Source organism: Zonotrichia leucophrys, chromosome 1 (genome assembly GCF_028769735.1).
Source record: "Zonotrichia leucophrys gambelii isolate GWCS_2022_RI chromosome 1, RI_Zleu_2.0, whole genome shotgun sequence".
Classification (NCBI taxonomy): Eukaryota; Metazoa; Chordata; class Aves; order Passeriformes; family Passerellidae; genus Zonotrichia; species Zonotrichia leucophrys.
The window spans coordinates 26,493,591-26,519,871 of record NC_088169.1 but is presented as its reverse complement, the minus strand read 5'-3'; the positions used below and the strand labels follow the sequence as shown (position 1 = coordinate 26,519,871).

The 26,281-nt window shown below is 36.7% G+C and overlaps 1 protein-coding gene across 7 annotated transcripts in view; it reads right to left on the bottom strand.

The window, feature by feature from the left end:
- Window positions 1-5,834: 5,834 nt before the first annotated feature.
- The window catches only part of ATP11A (ATPase phospholipid transporting 11A), a 117,497-nt gene continuing 97,050 nt past the window's right edge, over window positions 5,835-26,281 (bottom strand). For 2 of the 7 annotated variants that reach the window (XM_064709292.1, XM_064709310.1), the window contains 6 exons: window positions 24,686-24,821; window positions 24,106-24,129; window positions 18,986-19,051; window positions 18,597-18,700; window positions 16,626-16,791; window positions 5,835-10,047 (listed from right to left, as the gene is read on the bottom strand). In XM_064709292.1, the coding sequence (XP_064565362.1) occupies window positions 9,790-10,047; window positions 16,626-16,791; window positions 18,597-18,700; window positions 18,986-19,051; window positions 24,106-24,129; window positions 24,686-24,821 (754 nt within the window). In that variant the 3' untranslated portion in view covers window positions 5,835-9,789. Of the gene's footprint in view, window positions 10,048-12,405; window positions 12,522-15,097; window positions 15,187-16,625; window positions 16,792-18,596; window positions 18,701-18,985; window positions 19,052-24,105; window positions 24,130-24,685; window positions 24,822-26,281 lie in introns of all 7 variants that reach the window. The other 5 variants (XM_064709337.1, XM_064709319.1, XM_064709328.1 and 2 more) reach the window with 5 other exon arrangements.

Sequence of the window (26,281 nt, the reverse complement as noted above, 5' to 3'; positions counted from 1 at the left end):
CCAAGAATATTCTATGGGTTTTTTCTTTGTCACGGATGCAGAACATCCTTTGGCATGTATGTTTTCTCTCCCTCCTGGTCACTTTTTTCCTGAGCTTTCCCAACAGCTTAAAAAAATTAAAATTGAAATAATTGATGGAGTTCACTATGCTTATTCCCAGTAAATTAGACAGTAAATACAAACACATGCAAACAAATACAATAAATACAATACATACTAAAGTACTTGGGCTGAATGTCATGATTAAAAAAGGTTGCAGGTACTATTTGTTTTTATTTCACCCAACAGGAAATTTCGTGCTGGCTGTAATGGGAGCTTGGACACCTGCATTTAACACAAACAGCTGTAAGTGCCTGAACCTGAACCTCAATTTGGCTTCTTGGACCGTATTTTGAGGTTGAGTTTCCAAATACACAACTCCCACTTAATTCTGCTTCTGCAGAGAAGAGGCAGAGAGGGAGAGGGGACTGGAAAAGTTCCTGGGACTAAAAACATGGTGTGCTTTGGTTTGCAGTATGTGAAGCAGGAATTTCAAAGTCATAGGTGCTCCTGTCTTGTTCTGTGGGAAACACAATCTATGTCAGAACTTTGGGCTGGGCACCAAGAAACAACTGAAATGAAACAATGAAGACTCACAGTAAAGGAAAGAAATTGGTTGGGATTGAAAAAAACCCATGGACTTTCTTTAAAAATAGTATTGGAGCATGTTAGTTTTGAGTACATCTGATGTGGTGGTAGAGAGAATAAATGGATTTGCAACCCATGAACTCTGTAAGAAGAGTGGTGTGACATGGCAGAAAGATGAAATGTCTGTGTACAGTAGTGTAAAAGGTGAGGTGCAGGCAAATGTTCAAATGAACATTCATCAGATTTATAGGTCAATCCACATGAGAGGATGCCTGAACTCTATTGTGGATCAGTGAAATTTATTTTTATGTCACTCTAATTAACTTTCCTAACTCCCAAGATGACATACTTTCATGTAACACCTGTAGTGTTCACACAGAGATGAGAAAACACACCAGTGACGAGTATTGTGGGATTTATAGTGCCTGGCAGCAGTAGCTTGGGCTTTTTGCACAACATCCACTTTTCTCTCTAAATCAGGAGAATTCCAAACTTAGTGTCTTGGCTCAATACCTGGATATAAAATTAATTACATCAGGATTGGTAAGTGTGCATCTCTGTGAAATGTAAGGGGAATGTAAATCTTCATAGACTGAAACAGTTAAAAGGTTAATAGTGTGGCTGGCAATTAACCTCATGGAAAACACAAATAGCTTCTAGCAACAGCTCTTAAACTATGAGTCAGGGTGGAGCCTCCTTGAATGAGAGAATTAGTTGCCAGTGAAATTAAGATGTATCTCAACTTTGCATTTCAGTGTTCATACACATTTGGAAATAAAGTGTTGACAGATGGTTCTCATGAACTACCTCTGGATATATAAGATGCCAGAGTTAAGTGCATTATTCGGACAGGATAAGGAATAGTAATAACAATAATAACAGATATGGGATTCAGATAGGATATAGAATATCCAGATACTCATAAACTCAGGATAATGGCATATTTCCCAAAGTTGATTGAAGGATATAATTATGATTGATGCAGAACCAGATCAGGAGGAGGTCAGAGTGAATTTTATCTTTTGAATATGGATAAGAATTTCCTTGGTGGCAGTGGTATTAGAATTTAAATAGCCATTCCCTTTCTATTTTAGCTTAAAATCTTTGGGTATGTATGAAAACAGACCTTTTCTCTTGTCAAGACAAAATTGTAGGACACAGGTAGTTTGCAATAAATTGACTGCATTAAAAATTCCTTTTTTTCCCAATACCTTCAAATCACATTTTTTAATGAGAAAAACAAAACTTAGTGAGTCCCATGAGACCATGTACCCTTTGAAACAGTTTGCATGAATAGACTTAGTAGGGAGAAGGTTAACTTCCCACACATGCCCAATTTCAGTAAAGGATGGATGAGCTTACTTTGAGAGGTAATTTGCTGAGAAAGAGGCCTGGGGAAAACAGGATGAAGATGAGTGATTATGTCCCACAGGAGATGGAGACACACGGAGTTTGTGTGTTTATGTGCACATGATCAAGTACTTTTTGTGTAAAAGCAACCAAGGCACGTAACCATTGTGGTGGTGACCACGTTACTTCAGATCTGCTGGTTTGCCTGCTGAATATTCCTCTGAGAGAGCATGAAAAAGAGAGATCAACTCTTGTTAAAATGCATGGAACTAAGTTTGCCCAATCATAAAAGGAATGGGGGTTTTTCCTTTCAGAATTAAGTATGGTATGTTACACAGACTTCTAGGGGAAAGGGAGGTACCCCAGTGTCACAGACACATTTTATGAAAAATCCTTTCCTTAGGATTTTTTCTCCTGAGAAGCTGAGAGGCCTCAGGAAAAAAATGTAAATAATAATTATCTGCTGCTGTTGAATGCAACAGGTGCATCTGTGATTGGTCTTATGTGGTTGTTTCTAATTGATGCCCAGTCACAGTCCAGCTGTATCGGACTGTCTGGTCAGTCACAAGATTCCCTTCCCTTCCCTTTCTAGCCTTCTGATGAAATCCTTTCTTCTATTCTTTTAGTATAGTTTTAATATATAATTTACTTTTAATATAATATATATGTCATAAAATAATCAATCAGCCTTCTGAAGCATGGAGTCAGATTCTTGTCTCTTCCCTTGTCCTGGGACCCCTGCAAACCACCACACTCCAGCATGCCAGGTAAGAGGCAAGGGGAAGCATAAACATATGTATGCCATTTCCACCATAGGGAGAACAAGAGTTGAATGGACAATAAAGTTTGAAACTTTAAAAGTTAAACTCCAGATGGACAATTCAAGAAAGGTGGATTCCAAATCATTGCTGTGTGCTGCATTTGAGAACAGAGAGAGGAGCCTGACTCATGTTGCAGTGCAATCTACAGTGGAAGGATCTTCAGCTTTTTCCCATCTGGACCAGTTCCTTTCAGCACAATGATGCACAAACATGGCTTTTGTGCTAAACTAATGCAAAATTTGGACTTTCTAAGAAGAGTCATTTAAAAGCCAAGTGAATCCAACTGTTACTGAGGTCCATCACTGCATCAGTGTTAAGCTTTGTGATGTTGTGCCTGAAAGCACACAGGAGGAGAAATATTTATTTCTGGGCTATAACTTAGAATGAAATTATGCACACTACCTCCTCATAGCTGGGAATAAACAATTAGATTTTCACCTAATTAATACTGACCCCTTTCTCTAGCGATTTTGGTCATCCTAGAAGCAGTCTCTTCAGTACTTCCTAGAAAAATGCTCTTATAGGCTGGCTACTTGGTTGAAAGTATCATCTGAAATAAAAATCAGCATACCATTTGATGGCTTGATCCATGGACCAGGATTTGTTTTCCATCTCTTCTAGAGCGTTTATTAGATAGCAAGATTCAGAGCTTTCAAATTTGGTTAATATTTCACCATGAAGAATCTTTACAGAAGATGTCTGAAATCTCAAGTTAAGTTGTTGATCTACTTTTGAAAAAAATATTTACATTCCTTATTTTGTTAGGAAGAAAAACAGACGAGTTTTTCTACATTAAATAAGAAACTCAGCAGTTCTCCCTGAAACAGGAAGCCTCTGTACCTAGCAGGACACTGCATCCTATGTATTTTTAAAAGCATAATGCACCATGAGATTTCTTTACCAGAATGAATAATAGAAAACAACAAGCCTTTTGGTGGTTTAAAACCGAATACTGTTTGTCACTTTTAAATGGAAAACCAACAGTTAAACAATTAAGACTCGACATTATTAATTTACTGCAGACTTGCCAGTTAACAAAGAAAGATCACATAGTGCCATTTTCTTTTAAAAAACCTTTTAAACCTAGATTGGGACATTAGGCACCTGATAAACTGATCTGTATAATGAAGGAAGTTAATGGATATATTTGGTTTTTTCCCTATCTTATCACTTCCTAGTGTAAATGAAGCCTTTAAATGGGTATGGGTTTTGCTTTAGCATTTGAATAACATGAAAATGAATACACCTGTATGTGCAGTGGAAACACACAACAACAAAGCTTTTATAGAATAGTCAAATACTGTTTCTAAATTCCTGTAGAGTATCACTTGAGGAAATCGGAATATTTGAAAAACAAAACCAAGGAACTTCAGTCTGTCTCCAACCTACCTCACTTCACATCAAGATAACCTTCAGGAAAGATTTTACAGAGCACTGTTGAATGTATTGCAGAAAATATTGAGCCTTATAAAAGTCAGTTTTCAATCAATTCTATAATGTAGCTTACTAAAAGAGCATAACTTAAAAGATAATGGAAAACACATGGTATTTGATTGAGAATGCAGTTTGTCACTTAAATGATTTTCTATCCTTTTTTTCCTTTAAATAGGTAAATGTAATTTTATGTGCAAAATGAAGTTGTGTGGTAACATGTCTGTATAGGTACTGTGCTCTTCCTGAAATCCAGATACATCATCGCATTTTTTTTTTCAAAAACAGTTTCAATGTAATATCCTACTAATTGCAATCTATGCATTTTTTTTCTTCTTTGCATGAATAAAGGGAAAAACATCTTCCATATTTACACAGCTCCTTCAAACTATCTTCTCTAGGAGTTCATTCAGTAGAAACACAAAATTTCTTGATGCACAAAAGGGAGATGGGTACAACATTCTTGCATTGTTTAGATAAGAATCTTATATAAATACAAACCCATTCCTCTGAAACCTTTATTATGGGAAGTGCAAAATTAATATAGAAACTAAGGCCTAAGCATTCAACATATGCTCAGAGCAGCAGAAGGAGGGACCAAACCTGACACCCTGAACTGCTTTGTGGAGGCTGTCTGGGATACCTTCACCCTGATGCAGCCAATGTACTTTGGAGCCTGTAATGGTTTTGAAACTGAAGGAAGTTCTGTACAATTGTATCATCAAATGAAATAAAATCATGGTCTTTCCATGCACTCAGCCTCTTCTGTAAGAATATATGAACACTGCTACCAAATCAGACGTCAGAGCACATTGTTTTTTACTTTAGCTTCTTTAAATTCACAACATTGCAAAAGAAAAGAGAAATAGGTCTGGGTACCTTAACAGCAGAACTGCAAGGAAACGTAGCAGACTTTCTCATGCACAGCTTATGAGTTTACTTTGGAAAGAACTTTAGCACTTAATCTGTGCAGGAGAAACAAAGCCCTCCTGCACCGGTACCAATTTCTATTAGTTTTGGAACAACCCCCCATCCCCCAGCTCATGTTCCAGCCTTCTTTGCATTTCTTTTTGTTAATTTGCTTTTTTAGCTGGCTACACACACTCTGAAAATCACAGAATCACAGAACTGGTAGGGCTGAAAGGGACCTCTGGAGATCACCCAGTCCAACCCTTCTGCCAAGGCAGTGTCACCTACAGCAGGTGACACAGGAATGTGTCCAGGTGGGTTTTGAATGTCTCCAAAAAGATAAACTCAACAAGCCCCTTGGCAGCCTGTTTAGTGCTCTGCCACTCTCAATGTAAAGAAGTTTTTCCCCATGTTGAGGTGAAACTTCTACTGTTTCAGTTTAAGGCCACTGCACCTCATCCTGTCGCTGGGCACTGCTGAAAAGAGCATGGCACCATCCTCTTGACATCCATCTTTGAGATATTTATATTGATGAGATCCCCTCTCAGTCTTCTCTTCTCTAGTCTAAACAACTTCTTCTCTAGACTAACAGGCCCAGCTCCTGCAGCCTCTCATAAGAGAGATGCTCCAAGTCCCCTTTGTCATTTTTGTGGTGCTCCGAGAACAAACATATTCAATAACCAAATCAAACACTCATTCTGTTTTCTTTATATACTTACATTTTATTACAGACTAATATGAAACCATCTCATATTCATACTAGAATTACTGTAATTACTTGTGAGCAAACTTAAACCAGTCTTGAATGTTTATATTTATTGCAAGCAGATTTGTATCTCCTGCTTATATATTCTACATAAGGATCCAAAATGTGGCTGAATATAAACAAGTTATATTTGGTTGTCTACAGAAATAAAAGTTAAAACCAGCACTGAAAAGAAACTTTACAGTAATGTATTCACACATTGACCCTTCAAATCAAATAAATGAAGTAGTATAGGATAATCTGAACATTAGATTTGAAGGCTGATTTATTTTCAAATAAATGCACCTAAAATTGTTCAATTAAAATAAGTGTCAGTATTTGGTGCTGATGACTACAGACATCTTTAATGTTTAAAGCACAGATAACTACCCCAGCCCCATACAGCAACTTCCGCAGATTCTACTTTACATTAGATCATGAAAGAACCTCTAAAATGCAAAGTGTACATAGCACAGAATTTAAGTCCAAGACAATGCAGATTGAAATCCTGTGAATTTTCATCAGGTAAAAAATTAAAGCTATATAAACTGATTTTTTGATTATTCTGCAAAGTAGAATCATGTACATTTTCACTTTTGTAATACTTTCACAAATTTCCATTAAAGCTTTTTTAACAGAGACAGTAGCATGAGCACAAGGATCCCACTGGCTTCCAAAAGAAAAGTAGTGCAGTTCCTCAATTATGCTATTTTTTTCTTCTTATTTTTGCAAGCCAGTTGGTTCAAGACACACAGGCTAATGCAAGCAAGAAAGTAAACTGTAAGCTTTTACATTAAGTGGCTGAACAAACAATTATTGTACATGGTAAAACAAAAAAGATCTTTTGCCACAAGCCACTGCAGGAATATATGAGCTTCTGTGGCCAAAAAGCTTGAAATACTTTCTAAGTCTTCACATACATTTGGTTAGCGCTTACCAGTTTCAAGACATTTATAGAAGCAGTTATGGAGACATTATGCTGTTAAAGCTGCAACAATTTAAATGAGGCAAGTTAGAAGGTAACATACATTTTTGGACTTTTCCTCTTTCTTTTTTTTCTTCATACATAAAAATCTGTCTCCTTTCAGTGTCCCATCCATAATAAAACACTCTAATGCATTTTGATCTAATTTCTACTTTTTCATCTTTTATATCTTTTGCAGTAAAACTCCCAAGTTAACATCTGCTGCAGTGGACTAGGTTTACATGGCAATAGTAACAGGGACTGAACCAAAAACACATCAAGTGAAGCCAAGTTGATGTTTTATGTTCATTTCATTAAACAGTCTATTTTAACAAACAAACAGCACCAACTTTTAAAGGTAAAAGTATTGCTAAATCAAAGCAGAAACTTCCACTTAAATTCAAGCATTCTTTCTCCAAAAAAATGACATGTTTAACTAAAATGTCTCAAATGTATATAGGTGTTTCAGCCTGAACAATGTTGTCAACAATACCTAAGTGCAGGGCTACATGAAGTTAGCAATGAACTGCTTTGTTAGTAGGCAGAACAGGAATGCAGCATTTTCAAAAATATCAAGCAAATATTTCCTTATTTAAGGCTAAAAGATAGAACTCACAAAGTAAAAAAGCAGGAGGCTTTATAGAGTAAAAAAGCTTGCAGTTATAATATAGCACTGCAAGTACAGTGCTCTAATCGCTGCTACCACAAATCCCAACGAAACATCAATAACTTGGGTGAGACTCATAGAGCAACTGACCTGTATTCTAATTTGACATTCATTAGAATTTCAACATTCAGCCACAACTCCATTCTAAGCTAAATTTAAGTGGCCAAAACTTATAGTTATAAAAAAAGCCTTCAAAACATATACTTAAAAAAAATAGAAATGGTGTGTTAACAAATGTATGCGTAAAACAGATTTATAAATAGCTACAGTATGAAAAATATTTCAGTGCAAAGGCAATTTTAAGATTTCTAAAAAATACATTACAAATAATTTGTTAACTACACACAAGAAATTTGTCACTGCTACTGGTATAAAATGTATACCCATATTAACTTCTTAAAAATATATACACCAGTGTTTTATGTAGGGGACGGTTCTGACTGACCAACATTCAAGTCTGCAATGGCAAGTACATGTACACACACCCACACATGTGCATGTATTGCAAAATGCTACTGCTATAAGGATATTCTTTGAAACTTAAAAGTGCTATATGTCAAATGATGAAAAACCTTTATCTGTGGTGCTCACTGTTAGACTTTGTAAAATTATGTTATCTTTGGTATACTGAAGATTTCATAACTCACTTTACAATCTCTACTTGACCCAGGGCATTTTAATAATAAATCACTGTTTAATATGAAAACTACTCAGAACATTGTGAGGGACATTTCCTAGTAAGTTGATCTTTCATTTATTAAAAAAGTAAAGTAGTAAGTAAACTTATTTTGCCTCAGTTTTTTCCTTGTTAAAACACAAAAAGGGAAATTATTTTTCTCTGCCACCTTTGTCCACATGAAAGACAACTAACAATGTCTTGGCCAGGTCTTCCAATAAATGCTGCGGGTCTGATTCCAAGTATTTTGTTTTCACACTGAAATACAATTTTAGTAATGTCCTCACAGAGGTATTGAATGAGGATGGCCATTAAACAACTGTAACCACCAAGCTGAAATTGACTGAAATCGGATTAGTGCTTCAGATATTTTTGCACCCCAAAATAAAACACTGGACTAAAGAAAAAACACAAGGATGCAGCTAAGAGTTGAATTACTGCAAGGTAACATAAATGTAGCAGAGAAAACAGAAGTGCAAGTTGGCTGTCATTCTTAAGGGAATTCAAACAGAATCCTTGCAGTCATACTAGTTTCTCTATCCCACCTGTGGTTCAACTGTTAGTCAACAGTTGTGTGCCACCTCGTGGTTTGCCTGCAGAAGCTAACAGCTGTGTGCTTTGTACTACATCTACCAAGCCCATTAGCCAGAATCTAACCATACATGCACACAAAAAAATCAAAATTAAGAGTATGAATCAAGATAGCAAAAGATACTCATCCAGCAAAACAGCTTTTCTTGTTTTAAGAAAAAACCCCAACAAACTGTCAAAAAAAGCTTTGTATGTAATATTTTCTGCTATATGTATTTTACAATCATAGGGACAGGAAGTGAGAACACCAGGTAATGTGCATCTTTGACAAATTCGAAAATGTTTTAGGCAAAATGCTTACATTCAGTTTGTAAGTAAATACCAACACTAGTGATATTTACCTGTTTAACAGCCAACTTGACTTCATATTGTGTGTGCATACTCTACACAAGGATTGCCTATCTTTCTACAGGGGAAAACTAAATGAAACCATACATAGCCCTGATTTGGCCACTTACAAGGAAGTGAACATTAGAGAGTGTTTCTTGAAAGCAGATTTGCACAGAGGAAACACCAGTTTGTTCTACAGAAAGAGCAAAGAAAGAAAAAAGGACAGGGGAAAATCAGAAACAGCACTTGTTAAATATGCTTTAGCAGAATTTCATTTGAGATAACTGAGACAATTGCTCCTGGCTTAAAATTAAAACTGTTGATCTCAAAATGTAGGTCACTGACTGAAACTGCACTTCAAGTAACAAAGAAAATCACTAAAGATGACAGAAGTAGTAAATTCACAGAAGTCTTGACACAGGATGAAGAGAATTTTTAGTGCTACCAGTCTCACAGTACCAGACTGTGCAGATTGTTCATTGCTCCAGTAGTTCAAAACACAAAAAGAGGCCTATTGGCCTGGAAGGGTTCATACTTCTAGCTCTTGATCCTGTTTTCTCAACACTACCTCAGACTGCAAAAGCCACATATAGTTTAATATGTCTCTGTAACACATCTGTTTCCTGAAAAAATAAATAAACAAAACCACAGTTTTTAAAGGCTTGACTTGGTGTTCTGTCATATGGACGTTTCCAAACCTGACCCACCATAGTGGTAGCCTGCACTGGAACGCCAGTGCTTATTTGAATAGCCAAAGACAGATGGAAGTACTGAATAATCAATGCCTTTCCACTGCGTAAACATCACTTTTTTAGAATGAGAATTAGACCTTCTTGCTGGGGAATTGCTGCAGTCACTGCTCCTGTATCTTGGGCTTTTCAGACAGGCAAGAGGTGTGAATTCTGAGATGTGCTCCCGACAGTGCCTCGATGCCTTCTGTTAAAGGGAAATAAAGAAACAAATACACAGTAAATAGACAATCTAGGAACCAAAAGTATGTAACTGTTTTCTTTTATAGGACCACTGTCCCCTTGGTATACTAACACCTTTCCCTAGATCACCACTCTGGATATTTGTTTCATGTCAAAGTATAATCCCTCGTGTTGCTTTGCAATGAACCAGTTTCAACATGATTCGTTTTATACTAAGACTACAGAACCAGGCATGATTTTACACTTAACTTCTAAACCTGATAATGGGCTCTTCAGAGAAGAGATGAAGACACAGAGGCCTGCCTTCAAATGAAAGTGTTTTAGATCAAGGTTGTTTCATTTTGGAATTTCTCCTGGTACATCTTTTTATCCCTTAACTTATGTGTAATTTCAAGACAGGACAGATTCAAGCACTTTGCCTGGTAGTTACAAAGAGAGGAAATTCTTTACAGTCAGCTTGTGCTAACGGACGAAGGTTCCAGAGTTTAATGCACTTGCTTTCTACTTCTAAGCAGTACTGAAGTTTAGACTTGCTTAGGTTACGTGTAGCATCTATACAGGCAATTTATACTGTACATCTCAGCACTACCTTGGTCTAATTGCCCATTAAAATTTATCTTTCTCATATAGTCACTCCACACTCTGGCAGAATCGGCACTTCCAGTCAGGAAATGCTCAGGACTACGGAACACCACAGCTGCATGACAAGAGCCTGGACGTGTGCACAAATTGAAATAAAACTAGCACAGGGCTTTCCCCAATGAGTTTATGAAATTCTTTTCACTAAATGCACATATAATTTCCAGGTATAGAGGTATGGAGGTTTTGTGATGGTATCTAACATATAAATGCATTATAAACATGGTTCAAAGCAATATCAGTCTCTCCATGAATGCTACATAAATCAGTTAATCCTGTATCATTCCCTTCTTCCCTGTTAATCAGAACACAATGATTTTGTTCTTTTGAACACCAAAAGGACAAAATCACAAAGTAAATAATAATGATGTAGCTTAAAGAACTTTGGCTGCAATGTAACATGACATTTTAATGCCAATCACAAACTTGAAACACTACTCTTGCATAATCTGGGATAATGTGAAAGCTCTCTTAAAAACACTGTTGGAAAGGTCACAAAACTCTCCTAAACTGCTCACCACAGTGAGGCCTGGGTTCTTTTAAACACATATAGACCAAATAGCAACATTATTACATAAAATCAGGTAACACATCAGCAGATTTGCTTTGGAAATGTAAGAGGGAGTAGTCATACAGTTTGGTAACTAATTTTCCTTTTCTTTGAGCTAGAAAGTGAAGCATTTTAGTTACCACAGATAGTTCTAAAAATAAAATGCTTTTTTCTACACATGGCTCCGAGACAAGAGCCTTGTGTAGAAGCCTGAAGTTAGTCAAGAAGTTGGTGTTTTCTACTACTACTTGTACAACAGTCATTTAAAGCAAAGCAGCTACTTTAGCTACCTTCAGTTGCTTTAAAATCATACAGCACACAGAGCACATGACATTTGTTGTTTTCACATACTGCTAATGTTGCACCTTCACTTAGCTCCTCATGTGCTGCTTCTGGGGTTAGGAGAGCATGAAGGGACTGGAACAGTCATGGCATCCAGGTGAGAATCATTACAGTAAAAAGTGTGCCTTCTTACTAGTTTGTGTCATCAGTAGCATAGCAAGGAGATGACATAAAGCAGAGAACTTCATTCTGCTGGCCTTATGTCTGGGGAATTTAGTTCACTGCTTATGCTGCTGTCTCAGACATTCAGTTAAACTATCACACTTCTCTCTTCATCTGAGGCAGTAGCACAGCAATGCCCTGGTCTGTACAGAACACAGCACTGTGACAGACACTGTCACACACACAGCCCTGCTCTTCTGACCCAAGGTCCTATTCACAAGTGACTTGCTGTGGTTATCTCCACATGTTACCATCTGCATTTGGTCTATACACGTACTCAAGAACATGAAAGATGATGGAGAAACTGCTCCTGGGTGAGAATTGCCTCTGACTTTATGTATTCTACACTGTGGTGTAATGTGAGTACACACTGCAATACTGAATGCAGCTCTTACAGAAGAAATGTCACACAACACCTATACATAATACAATGTATTTATATAGGACATGAATATGGGTATATCGATTTATTGGTTTGCTTTACATGATTAACTTTCTAAGACAAAAAGATCTTACCTGTGGCATGGAACATCTCTTGCAAAAACTAGGCTCTCCAAGTAAAACATAATGATTTTTATCAATACTGATAAAGTACATCAAAAACTCTGGAGGAAACAGTTGATTTGTAAATAGCACCAAAAGAAATTAATCCAAATTGGCAACACGTACAGTACTGTTACCTAGCTTTGATCTAATTATGGCTCGGAAGGTGAAAGATTTCCTTCAAGAAGTGGCCCATCGCAGCTCGGCAGTGCATTTTGGCCTGTTTTATGTCTCATACTCTTCTGCAAGGATGAGGAAAAACAGTGAGACTCTTGATGAATACAAGAAATGTGAATGAATTGTACCATTTGGTAACTGTTATAGCAAAGTCTTGTTAAAGTGATGGATTTTCTCACAGTCTTAAAAAGGAAAGGTTATCCAGTGTAAAACAAGGTTTCTATTTCTGGATCCATTTAAGGGTGTTTTTAATTCCATTTCAAACTCTGTTAAAAATTACTCTCAAAAGCAGTAAACTAAGTACTGTGTGCTCTGTGTCCTGCCCCTCTAACAGTAACCTGCACTGAATGGGAGAGGTGCCTGTGGTACAAACTGATCCTGCATTAAGGAGTGGACATCCTGTTTCCCCATTCCCCAGAACACCTGGCACACCAAGGGAGTGCCCCACATGGAGGTGATGGGGTGGTGCTCATCAAGGCTGACTTACAGCTCCATCATTACACTGTGGGCAGAGTGGGCCGGGGAGCTGCCAAGGAAACTTCTTCCACAGCATTCAAATATTGCAACAGCAAGATCCATTGCTTTGTTCCCTGAGAGGAGGAGCCTGACACGAGACAAGGCAGCAGTTTGCTGGTGAACACTTGTCTGAGCACCCAGGGCAGTTGTTCTACAGCAGCTAAGGCCACTGAGCAACAGAAGAATGATGAATCCCAGAGAAGCTTCCCCAGGCTTCCCCAGGTGCAGCAAAGGGTCAAGATCTCAAAACATGGCTTATGGCCCATGCTTGTGACTGAGTGAAAGCATAGTAAAAAATCATCAGTCAAAAACAAAGAGAAAAAGAAAAATATTTCTTTAAAAGGAATGAAAGTACAGAAGTCATTTACAGCTCAGAAACTAAACACCTGGTATTTCAGCTACCAAATACTTGGAATTGCTGAAACACTGTCAATCAAAATGAAAATTATAAAAATGGAAATAGGATAATTTAAATTGAATTTATATTTTCCCTAAAAGAGTGCCTAAAATTCTGCTACTAATGAAAGAAGAATAAAGAAAAAATAACCAATGTAGATTGGCTATATAAAAAAAAAATGTCCTATTGCTTTTTAAAAGTAAAAGCTGAAAGAAACCTTGCAGCTGCACAGTCACCAGTTAAAGCACAAAATTCAGTTTGTGTCATTGAGCCAGAGTTGCAGAGACCACATGTATAAGAAATAAGCAGATTTTGCCAAAAATTACCAAAAGGCAACAGATTCCTCCAAAGCTTTTGCAGAAATAATGCTGTAGCCCAAGAAAGACAACAGTTCCTATGTATATAATATTTATATCAATATCCATATACATGCACATATATATATACACATATACTTGTATGCACATATATGTGTCTGTATACACATATATGTCTGTATGCATGTATATATATATATTATATCACAGAAAAGCTCTCTGAAAAAGCCCCAGAGCTATATGTGGAATGTTTAGAAACATTCAAATGTTAATGATGGTAAACAATCGCTCACCACACACTGAAGTGACTCTCAAATGACTGAAAAATCTGGAAGTATAAGAATTGCTTCAAAGGCTTTATGTATTCTTATTGCCTGAGTAGAACCAATTTAGTAACCTGGAATGGTCACTAGTCCTATGTTTATCTTTTCAGTTGTTCCCAAAGCCCTTTTGTTATAAAGAAAGCTGTACATTTTAGGAATGCAGTACACTTATAAAGAATGCTTTTTTATAAGCTCAGTTCAAACCAATCCTAAGACACTTAAGAGACAATTTTATTCAGAATTGTCGATAGTGAAAAAACCTCTATTTTCCCTCTGATTTATATAATTACAGTAAATTTTATTGACCATCTATTTTTGAGGGGGAAAAAAGGAGAAAATACATTTTTTTATCTTAACCACTTGAGAAAGAAAGATCTAAAATCTGCAATGGAAACCGACAGTCTCTGAATATTAAGTAAAAAACAGTTGTCTTGCAGACTGTAGGAGAAACAAGATTTACTACCATTTCTTCTACTTTTATATTAAATAATGTCATGAATTTTCAGGCCTTGAGTTGTTTTCCTTCTAGAAAGAGCACAGAATTTCATAAAAGGGAACATAAGGAAAGCTCAGTTTCAAAATGCATGCTTGAAAAAGAAAAAAGCTGCATTTTCTAGCAGCAGAGAAGATACATTAATATATTCCAAAGACTGCTTAAGTGTCACTTTTCCAGTATCACATTTTCTGTATGATAGCAACATCAGCCTAATCAGAATTATCACTTGTTTGTATGGCCACTATCCCACTTATTCAGGTACAATGGAAACACAACAGGCATTCATCTACAGACAGACCAATGATTAACATGGGAATAAAGGAATCATAGATTCCTGAGGCAGAAACATTCTGTAAAATGCAGCAAGAACCGTGACAAAAATTGATAGTGACAGTGATGGACTGTGACAACAATTCATACAATCTTTGCGATACTCAGAAGGAAAAAGCTGTACTAAATTGTATTCCTCAAAATATAGTTGACATGAATCACAAATGGAGATAATGAGTATGGTAAATAACTTCTGATGATCAACTTTATAAAGTCCTTTGAATGAAATGGCCAAGCATGCAGAAAGGCAGAAAAAAGTCACCTTTTGTTCCATTAGAAACTTAGACTGCTTGAAGTCTGAGAAAGCATAAAGATGGTGGACTGCTCAACAGAAAGGCACTGATGTTTAGTCTGATTTCCCCAGAAGATTGTAGGAAGCAACCGAGCACATCATTTATGTTTAAAGCAAGGTAGCAGTTATTTAGACAAAGTGGATTGGAAGACAGGAAGAAACAAAGAGAGGAAAGAAGAAACACAAGCGATATAACTGGTTAAAAGTCACAGATCTTTAACTAAATATTAAAAAATGAATATTGTCTGTGTTGAGCCCAAAGTCTGCTTGACTACTGATACATTTTCCAGTACTAATAGACAATGTCTGTAAGAAATGCCACAAAACCTTTAGTAGGGGTTTTTATTTACTAGCTTGTTTCTTCACCTTAACCCTTGCTCATTCTCTCTCTTTAGACTTTTAAATTAACTATTCAGAATCTATACTGAGGTCAACTCTTTCCACAAGTAGTACATATGACATCTAAGATCTTTGAATGAAAAAACATTAAGTACTGATCTGCCTGGGAATGCTTTCCTGCTATTCTCTATTCTTTCCTGAAGTAAGGCATTATTACACCTGTACATTCTAGGAATACAAAACAGTGGCAGAGGGTTTTACATTTGCCACAGGGATATTTTATTTTCCTTGGTAGCTAAGTCCCTTTATTACTTTCCTCTTAATGCAAAGAGCCTTCTCAATTAAAAATCAAAATGCTACCTAATCCCTTTTGTTACTAGTAACTCATTCTTTTAACCTACTGGTGGCAGCTCATGGGCTGAAAAGGGCAGGGGCAGTAACATTAAGTTTAAAGCTCAGCACACCTCTACTGTCCTTCACATTCTAACATATATAATATATAAAAGTTTACTTGGGTTAAAATACAGGAAACATTTTCTATTCATGTCCCCAGCATGGCACCATGGTTCCCACAGAACCTGGCTTCCACTCCACCCTTAGAAGAGATTGCCTGTATTTACACAGTCATTTCTCCTTTTGGCCTGATCAGATGAAAGGAGAGAATAGATTTTAAAATACTCTTCCCATGGGTACAGCAAGGCACATTTATGTACAAATAATGGATCAGAACAGGCAAAATGTAAGTCGAAATAGAAGAGGAAAAAACTATAAATAAGATATGAGTCAGTTTTAATACATGTGTTTTTGTAGCAGGCATCAGCATGTTATCAGATGTAAGTGCCTCTTATCTACCCTTTTGGAGATCCCAATCCCCTTGCCCTTCTTATCTCCTCAAATCAGAAATCACGTTGAGCCATGTAGCTGTCTCCCACCACCCTCATCAGCTGATTTCTCTGTGGTTGCTGGTATGGAGGCACAAGTGTCGCCCCAGGACTCGGGTTAATGCCACCATGTAATAACTGGCAGCATTTTTCACCATATTGCTCAGACACCAGAGATGGGGAACCTCTGCTTTAATCTTATCTCTGACCTTGGCCTAGGTGATTAGACACTTGTAATACAAAAAATGCCTAACTTCACAATGAAAAAGATTATTTACCTGGATTCTTTCTGTTGCTGTAGGCCACAACTCCCTGCATAAGACCTTCTTCAGAACATCTGGAAGAAGGCTGACAGTTATGAGCAGAATTATACCCAGCCACGCAGGACCACTGGACAGCATTTGCATGAACACGTAATACATTCTCTGATAATTGAGAAAAGGCCTGGGAGCAAAAAAGAGAAAGCAATTTTTACACTTCAATACATGAAAGAAAGGCTGACAGTATTAAATACAAGAATTATGCCAGTAGTGAAATACTTCAGGTTCAATTTCCCAGTTTGTGGGAGTTCAACCATCATAGTCTTCTCAAAGGGAGCTGGTGCTAACCATGCACCATCTGGAGGGAACTACCTTCCTTTTGTCTTCCAGACTGCAGGAAATATCATGCTGTCCCCTCCCTGCTGTAGTGTCTCTCCCTTGCAAAGATAAATTAAGTTCATTCTTAATGTGTTTATGCTCTTCCATATACCCTTATCTTGCCCCAGGTATTTCCCACCTTTCTTCTTAGTGTCCCACCCACCATTCCCCTGGTCTTTGCTAAGGCACACTCCTTTGTGCGTATCCTCAGACTAATCTTGTTAACCATACTTATTTTCACACCTCTCAGGCTCCCATAAGTATCCCTTAATACTTTCATGTTATGCTCCCCTCCTATGCACCCCATACATATCTAACCACACTATTAATACCTTCTCTTCCCAACCTCTCTGCATCCCATGCAGTTGGATGATCATTAAAATTAAAATCATTCCCAGCACTGTATGGTACTGGGAATCAGAGGCCATAATCACTGAGCCAAGATCAAGGGACAGTTTGCAGCAACACTGCAGTGTAAAACCAGTAGGGCAGTTTCCTGATGGTTTTCAAAAAGTGATAGTATTTGCATACTGAAAAGGTAACAAAGCTGAAATTCATTTTTATATACACACAGTCACATGTTTAACACACAGCAATGCTGGTTGGAAAACCAATGGGAAAATGTCTCTTCTGCAAACTGATGCTAAAGAAACTGAGATCTGATATTACTAGAAAAAAGAACAGGCAGCTAAATATCCAAGTAGTTAAGTAGTAGTTACTCATTTTCAAAAGCCATGCTAAATACAAATCCTTTCTCTAAATTAAATGGCATCTTAATCACCAAGCAATAGTTTGCCCTCTTCTTCTCTAGTCCATCAAAATATTGTGAATACAAAGTAGAATGGTACTTAACTGCTAGTAATAGTTAAAAAGATGGCCTTGTAACTGAGAGCTCTACAAGTGTGAAAAAAAATTTCCAGCCCCTAATGGCAATCAGGCACAGTAAGGAACTGAACTTGTTCCAACTTGATTTCCTTTCCAAAATTTTGAGTTTCAAGTACATAGAACTCTTAATAGCAAACCCCCTCAACACTTTAAATTGGCTATGGACAAGAGTGATACTAATTCCAACAAAGCTTCTTACCACCATGAATAAGCAGGTGATCAGACACCTACAGTAACTCCCCTTTGATAAGTAAGGAGGCAAAACAATGAGCTCAAACAAAGGACTCTTGGACATCCACATGACTTTGATATTGAGTTCTGATCCCTGTCTCTAGTCTGACTGCTACAGCCAGCTTCCTACACAAGCCCAGCAAGTAGGTGGGTAATTACCTTCTGAACAGACATAACCTATTTTGTGACATTTTGACTCAGGCAATGTCAACTCCTTGAACCAACCCTTAGGCTGCTTTTGACCGACACTACTGAGATAAAACCCAATGGGGTAGTCTGCAGTCTGATATTCTCCTTGCGTTCTTCTTTAAGAAGATTTTAGCAGACATTTATTGATAGAAGAGCTGAGTACTCTAGTTAGCAATTATGATGTGTTTAAAATAGAGTTCTGGATTATATAAAGGCTAAATTTAATTCTGTGACAAAAAGGTGAAATATAACAACTTTATGTTTCTGAAACAACTTCTGCAATGCAGTTAATATTAGGGTTCATACCAAGTAATTCCTCCCCAGAGTAGAGAAAAGACAATGTAGAATACCAGTGATCCCCAGATCACGAAGTGATTTATCCATGTCCAATAGTGTGTATCTATTGCAAGCTGAAAAAAAGGATAATATATGATGTTATTACTATCTAGACACAACAGGAATTCCCAGCAGGAGATAAACCAGAATTATACTCTTTGAAAATAGGGAAGAATTCTACACACAAGTAGTTAAAAACATCTTTCAAGTCTGAGCACAGTTAAGAAGGCACAGATAGCAAACTTTCTATTCAAAGTAATAAAGCAATGCATGATGATATAAAGAAACTAATATAAATAAGCAACAATTAAAAAACAAGTTTTAAGAAGTTTCAGTGGATAAAATAAAGCATACCTTACCTTAAATGTAACCGTGAATACAAGCACAGTAAACACCACTGTTCCAAAGGTCCAATTTCCAAATATCTATAAAAAATGGTCCAAAGCAGTTATAGGCAATATTGTCCACCATGTTGTGAATTGCTCAAGTGAACATCTTAAAGCTTAGTATTGCTTTGTCTCATGATCTGACACTTGAGCAAAGTGAATTCCTACACGATCTATGCAGTGCAAAGTGCTCTGGTTTCTTGCTCTGTGTGTACACACCTCAGATTTCAGACAGACAAAAAAAGATCACAACCAACATTCTGCTCTGAACTTGAAGTCCACACATATATTTCCTAATAAAAATCAAGGGTAGGACAATTAACAAATCACTGAGATTTTAAAACAATCTTGGATGCCATCTTTTTCCTGATTTCCCTTTTCTGTTGGATGTCCTTTGCATCCAACAATTTCTTGGAGATTCAACAGCATGTTATACAGATAAGTATAAGAATGCTATAACCATACAAGTACAAAAACATCCACATATGTTTTAAGGTAAATGACTTTTAACTTGTGTTTGATCTTTCTCCCCGCTTGCATAATGACATAAAAACACCTCTGCTTTTCAAGTAGGCAGAAATGACCATTAATGCTGACACAGGGAAGAACTAGTGGTGAATACTGTCACAGAGGATTCCTTGGACTTCAGCAGCTACCAGATGACCAGGGTCTGGATCAAGAGAAATACTGGGAAATTAAGCAACAGTTAGGATGCTGTATTTTAGAAAAGACTGTGTTTGATTCAGGGTATTGCATCCATGAAAGAGAAGTTTCCAAGAGATCCAAATTACTTTGAAAGATAACTCTTGAGATCTCATGAACTCCCTTCTGCAGTTACAACTTCAGGAATGAGACTTCTACGCAGGCACAGAATTTCAGCAGAAGATCCAGTTGGCAAAGTAGGCTGTTACTTCATAGACAAAAAGGAAAAATGGGAGCATTCAAGAGATGACAATATGGGCAGGCAACAAACAGCATAAAAGCAGAAGAACAAATCACATACAAAACTCAGCTCTAACTAGGATTACTGAGGGAGACAGAAAAGATATTTACAGATATCCTTGCTTCAAAGGAAGAATGCAAATCTGCTGATGAAGTGGTAAGACAACCTAGTGGAAAGTCTAAAAAAAAATGCTGAATTGCTGAATTACTTAGTACTCTGGATAATAGTCTTCACTAACAAACCTCCTCCTTGCATGTGGGACCAACAGGTTAAGTTGTTTTTAAGAAGGAAAAGCAGTGGATGCAATGTATTTTGAATTTAACAAGGCATTTGACACTTGGACAGTAATGAAGCAGGAGTTGGCTAAATGGACTACTATTGCAGTTTAAAACTGGTTGAACCACTGGGCTCAAAAGTCCTTGATGGATGGTTGGCTTCTGGTAATCAGTCACACTAGGAACTGCAACTGGGCTGGAAATCATGGAATATCCCTGTCAGAACCTGGATGGTGACAGAATATCATAAGCAAACCACCAGGTGGCATAAAAGTAGAGAACCGCTGAAATAATGAATGACAGAGTTTCAACCCAGAGGGACCTGTGCTGATTTGTGAAGCAGGGTAACAGATACCTTACGGAATTAAATAAGGAGAAGTGCAAAGATTTACACCTACGATGGAACAGTGACTGGATGTGCAATGGCCCTGCTGAAAAGGAAGTTGCAGTGGGGTTATGTGGACTGCAGGATGAATACAAGCCTATACTGTGTTCTCTCTCTATACATAAGGTAAACTGCACAGCAACTAAGAAATGTTATTATTCCCCTCTACTCAGCTACACTGAGGTTTAACCTGGAACACTTACTGGGCTTTGGGCCCCTCAGTTCATGAGTGATATGAAGAAAACAGGAAATGATCAGTGGCCTGCAACCAAGGTGTTCAGTAGCCTATGGCTCTTCTGCAAAGAGGGGTGGAGGAGCTTAGTTTGGTGAAGGAAAGGCTGTGAAACAATCTAGCAGCTGCCCACAAATGTCCGAAGAATTACAATGATGAAGAACTGAAACAAATCCCTCTTCAACAACAAGAAATATTTTGCTTAGGTATTGTGAGAAATTTTTCCACCATGAAGACAGAAGAACATTGGAATAGGCTGCCGTGAAAGGTTATGGAATCTGCATTTTAGAGATACTGAAATCCTGAAAAAGACTAGACAAAGCCTTCAGCAAATTAATTTTAATTAGCCATGCACAGAGCAGTGAGCTGGACTTGATTATGTCAAATCTACACTTTTTTTGTATGAGGTCACCCAATATTACATGACAGGGTATCCATGTGGGAAGATGATCACACAAATATGCTCTGTGTGAAAAATTTTGAATGAAGACCACAGCCAGCCACAGGACATAAATCAGCAGGAAGCTAGGCTAAGATAATGCAATCAACTGGAAATGGAAAAAAAACTAAAATAAACAAATGACTGGCCCAGAAAATTCATTATGCATTATTCTCAGTAATCATTTCACTATTTTAAAACTACTTACTGTGTGACCGAGTCCACTGAACACTAGACAAAATTCAGAAAACCTTCATCATTTGGATCATTTACTTTGATATGTAATAGGCTCATGCCATCATTTTACTTTCTGTGACCTAAAAAGCCTGTGCAGTTAACACCAGACAGCAATCTGGATCAGCAACTTCCAATCATGCCATTTACCAACCTTCTTCTTGTAGATTCTCTTGTCATATACAGCATCTCTCAGAGAACTTAGTGTCAGTCTAAATTTCTGCATACTGAATAGATTTGTCCATATTTGCATAAAAGTTGCTAGATTAAATAAAGCATTTGAAACAAACTTCCCCTGTCTGTTTGTTAGGCTAGACAGAAAGCATTGCTCTGCAGCCAAATCCCTTATCCACCCATCTTATTGACTCAGAAAATGAGGTCCCAGCACAGGGACAAGATCCATAAAGCTGCTACTTTGGCACAGAGAAAGGTAAGCAAAGCAATATGGGAAGGCGTGAGTTACAAAAATTCACAATGTCTGTTAACCACTGAATGTCTCAAGATACTACTCATGCCTTCAGGCAATGAATCATTCTTCTGTAAGTCTGTTTATTAACATCTAGTTTATTAACAAGTATTTTTCTATGTTCTGCTCCTAGCCTATCCAAGACTTCCCTTCCTCCTACTGTGACTTTATTTGTTGATCTTCCATGTACCAGTTCAGCATTCTGCTCATCTATCTTCCTTCCTGTTGTTTTATATTTCTCATTCAGTTAATCCTTTTAACTTAGTCTCTCTCAACCCTGCTTAATTGCATTTAATGTACTCTGTATCAAATGTGAAAATAAAGAAAATCACCCAGGAAATACAGTATATTATATAGGTAAACTAATATGACATTTGCAATCTGCAATGACTTCTACAGCGTCTCCCTTTCTTCTTACCTTTCTTCTCTAGCTGGTTTCTAACTGTATGTTTTTGCAACACCAACCATGATGTCCTATCCATTGTGGAATACCATACACACAAAGCAGCATCACAAATTAATAACAATTTATAGGAGATAAATCTTTGGCATCTAAGTTTTGCTTACCAGAAAGTGACCAAGGGAGGCATTTATGAAGTAGGTCTCAGTGATTAGAAGTACACTTTTCCATTATTCTAGTAATATCACACTATAGGAAGCAAAATGCTTCAAACTAATTTCTAAATACTGAGAAACATTGTGGGGGGAATTGTGTTTGGAAGCAAGCTTAATGGTACATTCATTTTAGCCTGACAGGCATTATTGTATGGGAAAGATCTTTGCTTTGGTAATTTTTTACTAGTTTTGTTAATAACAGTGATTAGTTCATTTGTGGGCAAAAAAAAAAATCTAAATTTTTGCTTCAGCACCCATTTTAACAATCTGGAACCTGACTTGCATCACTATGTATCACTTATGGCATTAGTGTTACTGCCAGCTCTTTTACATTCTTCACTGCTTTCCACCTTTCCCCTGTTCAATAATAACATCTTGTTGCAGTAGCAAACCTTTCAAACCTTCAAATTCTTCTTCAACTGAGTTTTTCCAGATGTAGCATAATTTAAAAACTGGGAAATAACTATCAACACCTATTAGCATTCATCTGTGCATGAACTCAGGTAAGTGTCTCTGACTATTCCTGAACACTTGAAATTTTCAGGCCTTAAATCTAAAATTGCAGTTCAGTATATCTCAAGTTTTATACATAAACACAGGCATGCATCCTCAAATTAATGACAAATTTTCTATCACAGACATTCAAGACTCAGAATGTCTCCTGAAGCAACACATTATCTTTAAGTGTTAACATGGGTATCTAGTTGTAGACTTCAACATCTGAAATTTGAGAATTAGGCATTAATCTGGCTTTAGATCCTTAAGAGTTAGATTGAATGTGTGCAATGGAAGACAGCTAGAATTTTGGAAAGGAACCGAGTCAGAATATTTGCAATACAAACTGTTTACAAAACTGGTACAGGTATGGCAACTCTAATTTTCAGCATCATAAGTATATGGTGATGAAGAATTTTGGACATCTAACATAAAGCATAATGGTACCCAAAAAAGCTGTAGTGCAGTGTGTAGTTCTGTCTAGTGGAAGTTCACTGTGTCCTTAGGAAAAATGCTTTTTAACAAGTGTTCTCTCTCACAGTAGTTCATTTACCTAACAGATGTCACAAAGGTGGTTTTTAATGGTATGTGAACACTTCATTTCTAGCAAATGTGCATGTTGCATACAGGCAACAAAACTGTGTTGAGTTTATTTTCTCTCTCACTTTGAGGACATTTTCTAAAGCCATTAAAGCACATTACAGCATAAACTGCAAAAAATTTCTATAGCAGAGAGCCAGCAACAAAACATAGGTTACAGAAAAGTATACAACAGAATAGCAAAATGCAAGGAAGCAAAAAGCTTCTTTAAAGTTCATGGTTCTTTACCACACCTCATATACCTCAATACACTTTGTATGAAGTTCCTTTTATTTTAAGTACTTATAGAGTAGCTATAAAGAACATTTCTAACTGTAGGCTTAAATGATATTTTACTGCTCTTTAACAGTTTAATTTAAGAACAGTGAAAGATGAAATGGATATCATGACAAATCCACAATAGTCTTACCATGTGAGTGCTGGTTGTCATTAGCTGAGGATAGGAAGAGAAGCAAGTAGCAAAAAGAAAAAAAGCACACAAATAAAATAGACCAAAATATCAATGGATAAAATAAATAAAATGCAAAAGTTCATAAAATTTGCATTCGTGTGACTGCAAAGCAAGTAGATTATTTTAAGCTGCTATATGTCAAAATAATTAAACTATTAAAAAGCTTGTTACATTTAAGATCTTTTATGATCATTCATAACTACTCTACTAAGAGTCTTTTGATATGTTAAACAGATTATCATCAGATGCATGTTAAGTATGAAACGGAAAAGTTACTGTATAAATTCAGAAGTAATGCGTGGAATTTATGTTATATATTGCTCCTAATTAGTATCCAATCCTATGTCTCTGCTTACTAATACACAGTATGTTTTATTGCATAGTTCAGATTTTACTAAACAGATAACCCATATATCCCACAGTAACTCACTAAAAAGTTATCAGCTTTCATGAATATTGAAGAAAACAATTAAAACTATGTTCTTTTTGCAACTGGCATTTAAAAAATTACCATTGACAGATGAAATCCAACACTAACCTGTCCATTGCTGGTCACAACTGTGTTGTTTAGCAAAAAATAGGCACCAAAGAAAAATACCACAGCATCAAACACTCCTAGGAATGTCCAATAAACAAATGCATGCCAGCGCAGCAAAGCATTCTTGGCAACATCTCTGTGTGAGACAAGAAACGTATTTATTATCAGCAGGTTTGAAAATCCCAGATAAATGAGATAATTAATATTGTTTCTTGAAAACCTCAACATTTCCACATTACAACTGTCTACCACTTCAAATCTAACTCTTTCCTCAAAATTTCCTCTTTATTAATTTTTATTTAATTCTTACTAAACCCTTTTTACTGCTTCCTATAATTCTGCTTATTTCAACAATGGCAAACTCCCTGTGCTGTACCCATTTTCTTTTCAATCTTTTTAGAGAAGGTACACCCTTTTCCAGTGCTTGCTATGTATGTCATGATCCACTGCAGATATTAAATGGAAACACTAGAGGTCTCTGGAGACTTTGCTTTATTTCCTCTATGATACTTTTACATGGACTATTGCAACAAAATAAAAAATTAATTTTATGTGGAATGTGAAACAAGGGGTTTGCAGTTGACTTGAAGCTTCAGGTCAAATAGAGTTTCTTGAATGTTTTTCCACAAAAACATAGAGAGATTTGTCAACAACAGAACTCTTCACTGGCATGCATTTTTTTACTACAAAAAATTTTAAATGTTACAACTTGAGTTCTTCTCCACAGAATGGGTATGTATCAACTAGGCATATAGTACAGAACACAGCAGAGTAAATCAGGACACAGTTAAATGCAAACCCTGAGTTACAGAAACGTTTACTACCAACCAGTGCTTCCACCATATGAACTTTATAAAGACTGTCTGATGACCTTATAAAGTAATTTCTCCCCAGAGATTAATAATACAGACTGCAAACCCATAGGTGGTCAACAATAGCCTCACCTGGCCCAGAACAACTACTATTGCCCAAAGCAGCTTAGCAATAGGCTCTCTTGTGTATCAAAACCCACAAGTTTCTCACAAATAAGCTCTGCTAGCTTTCATAAACTAAAAAAAGGCTTCTGAACTACCATGTCTAAATTAAAAACATTCAAAACATCAAAGAGAAAATAAAAACATTACTGTTGAAGCTCAACAGTAATCTCTTGTATTCCTCTTCAATTTCATTGTTAAAAACATATTACTACATTGATTAACCTTTGGGCAGCTAATATTGCTTCTTTCAAAGAATGTTTTTCCTTTGATTATCTACTGTTACCCATCCCTGAAATATACTGGCTTTGCAGCTACAAGGATCTAAACTGGACACTGTTCCTAATTTAGATGGCCAAATGCAGTTAATAGGCAAGAACTGTATTTCAAGTGGCTAAAAACCTAAACAAGTCAATCCCAATGCTGGACACCTGCACAGGATACATACTCTGATACACTCTAACAATCTTTCAGAATAAAACATGTAAACTAGAAAAAACCAGCATGTTTTCTTTTTCAAAAATACTTCTGTTGTGCACGTTTCCTCCCCATGGTTAGAGGAAATAAAGAGTTCTAAACTAAATCTCCTAACTTGATTTTGTTAAAGAGTGATTTCTGTTTT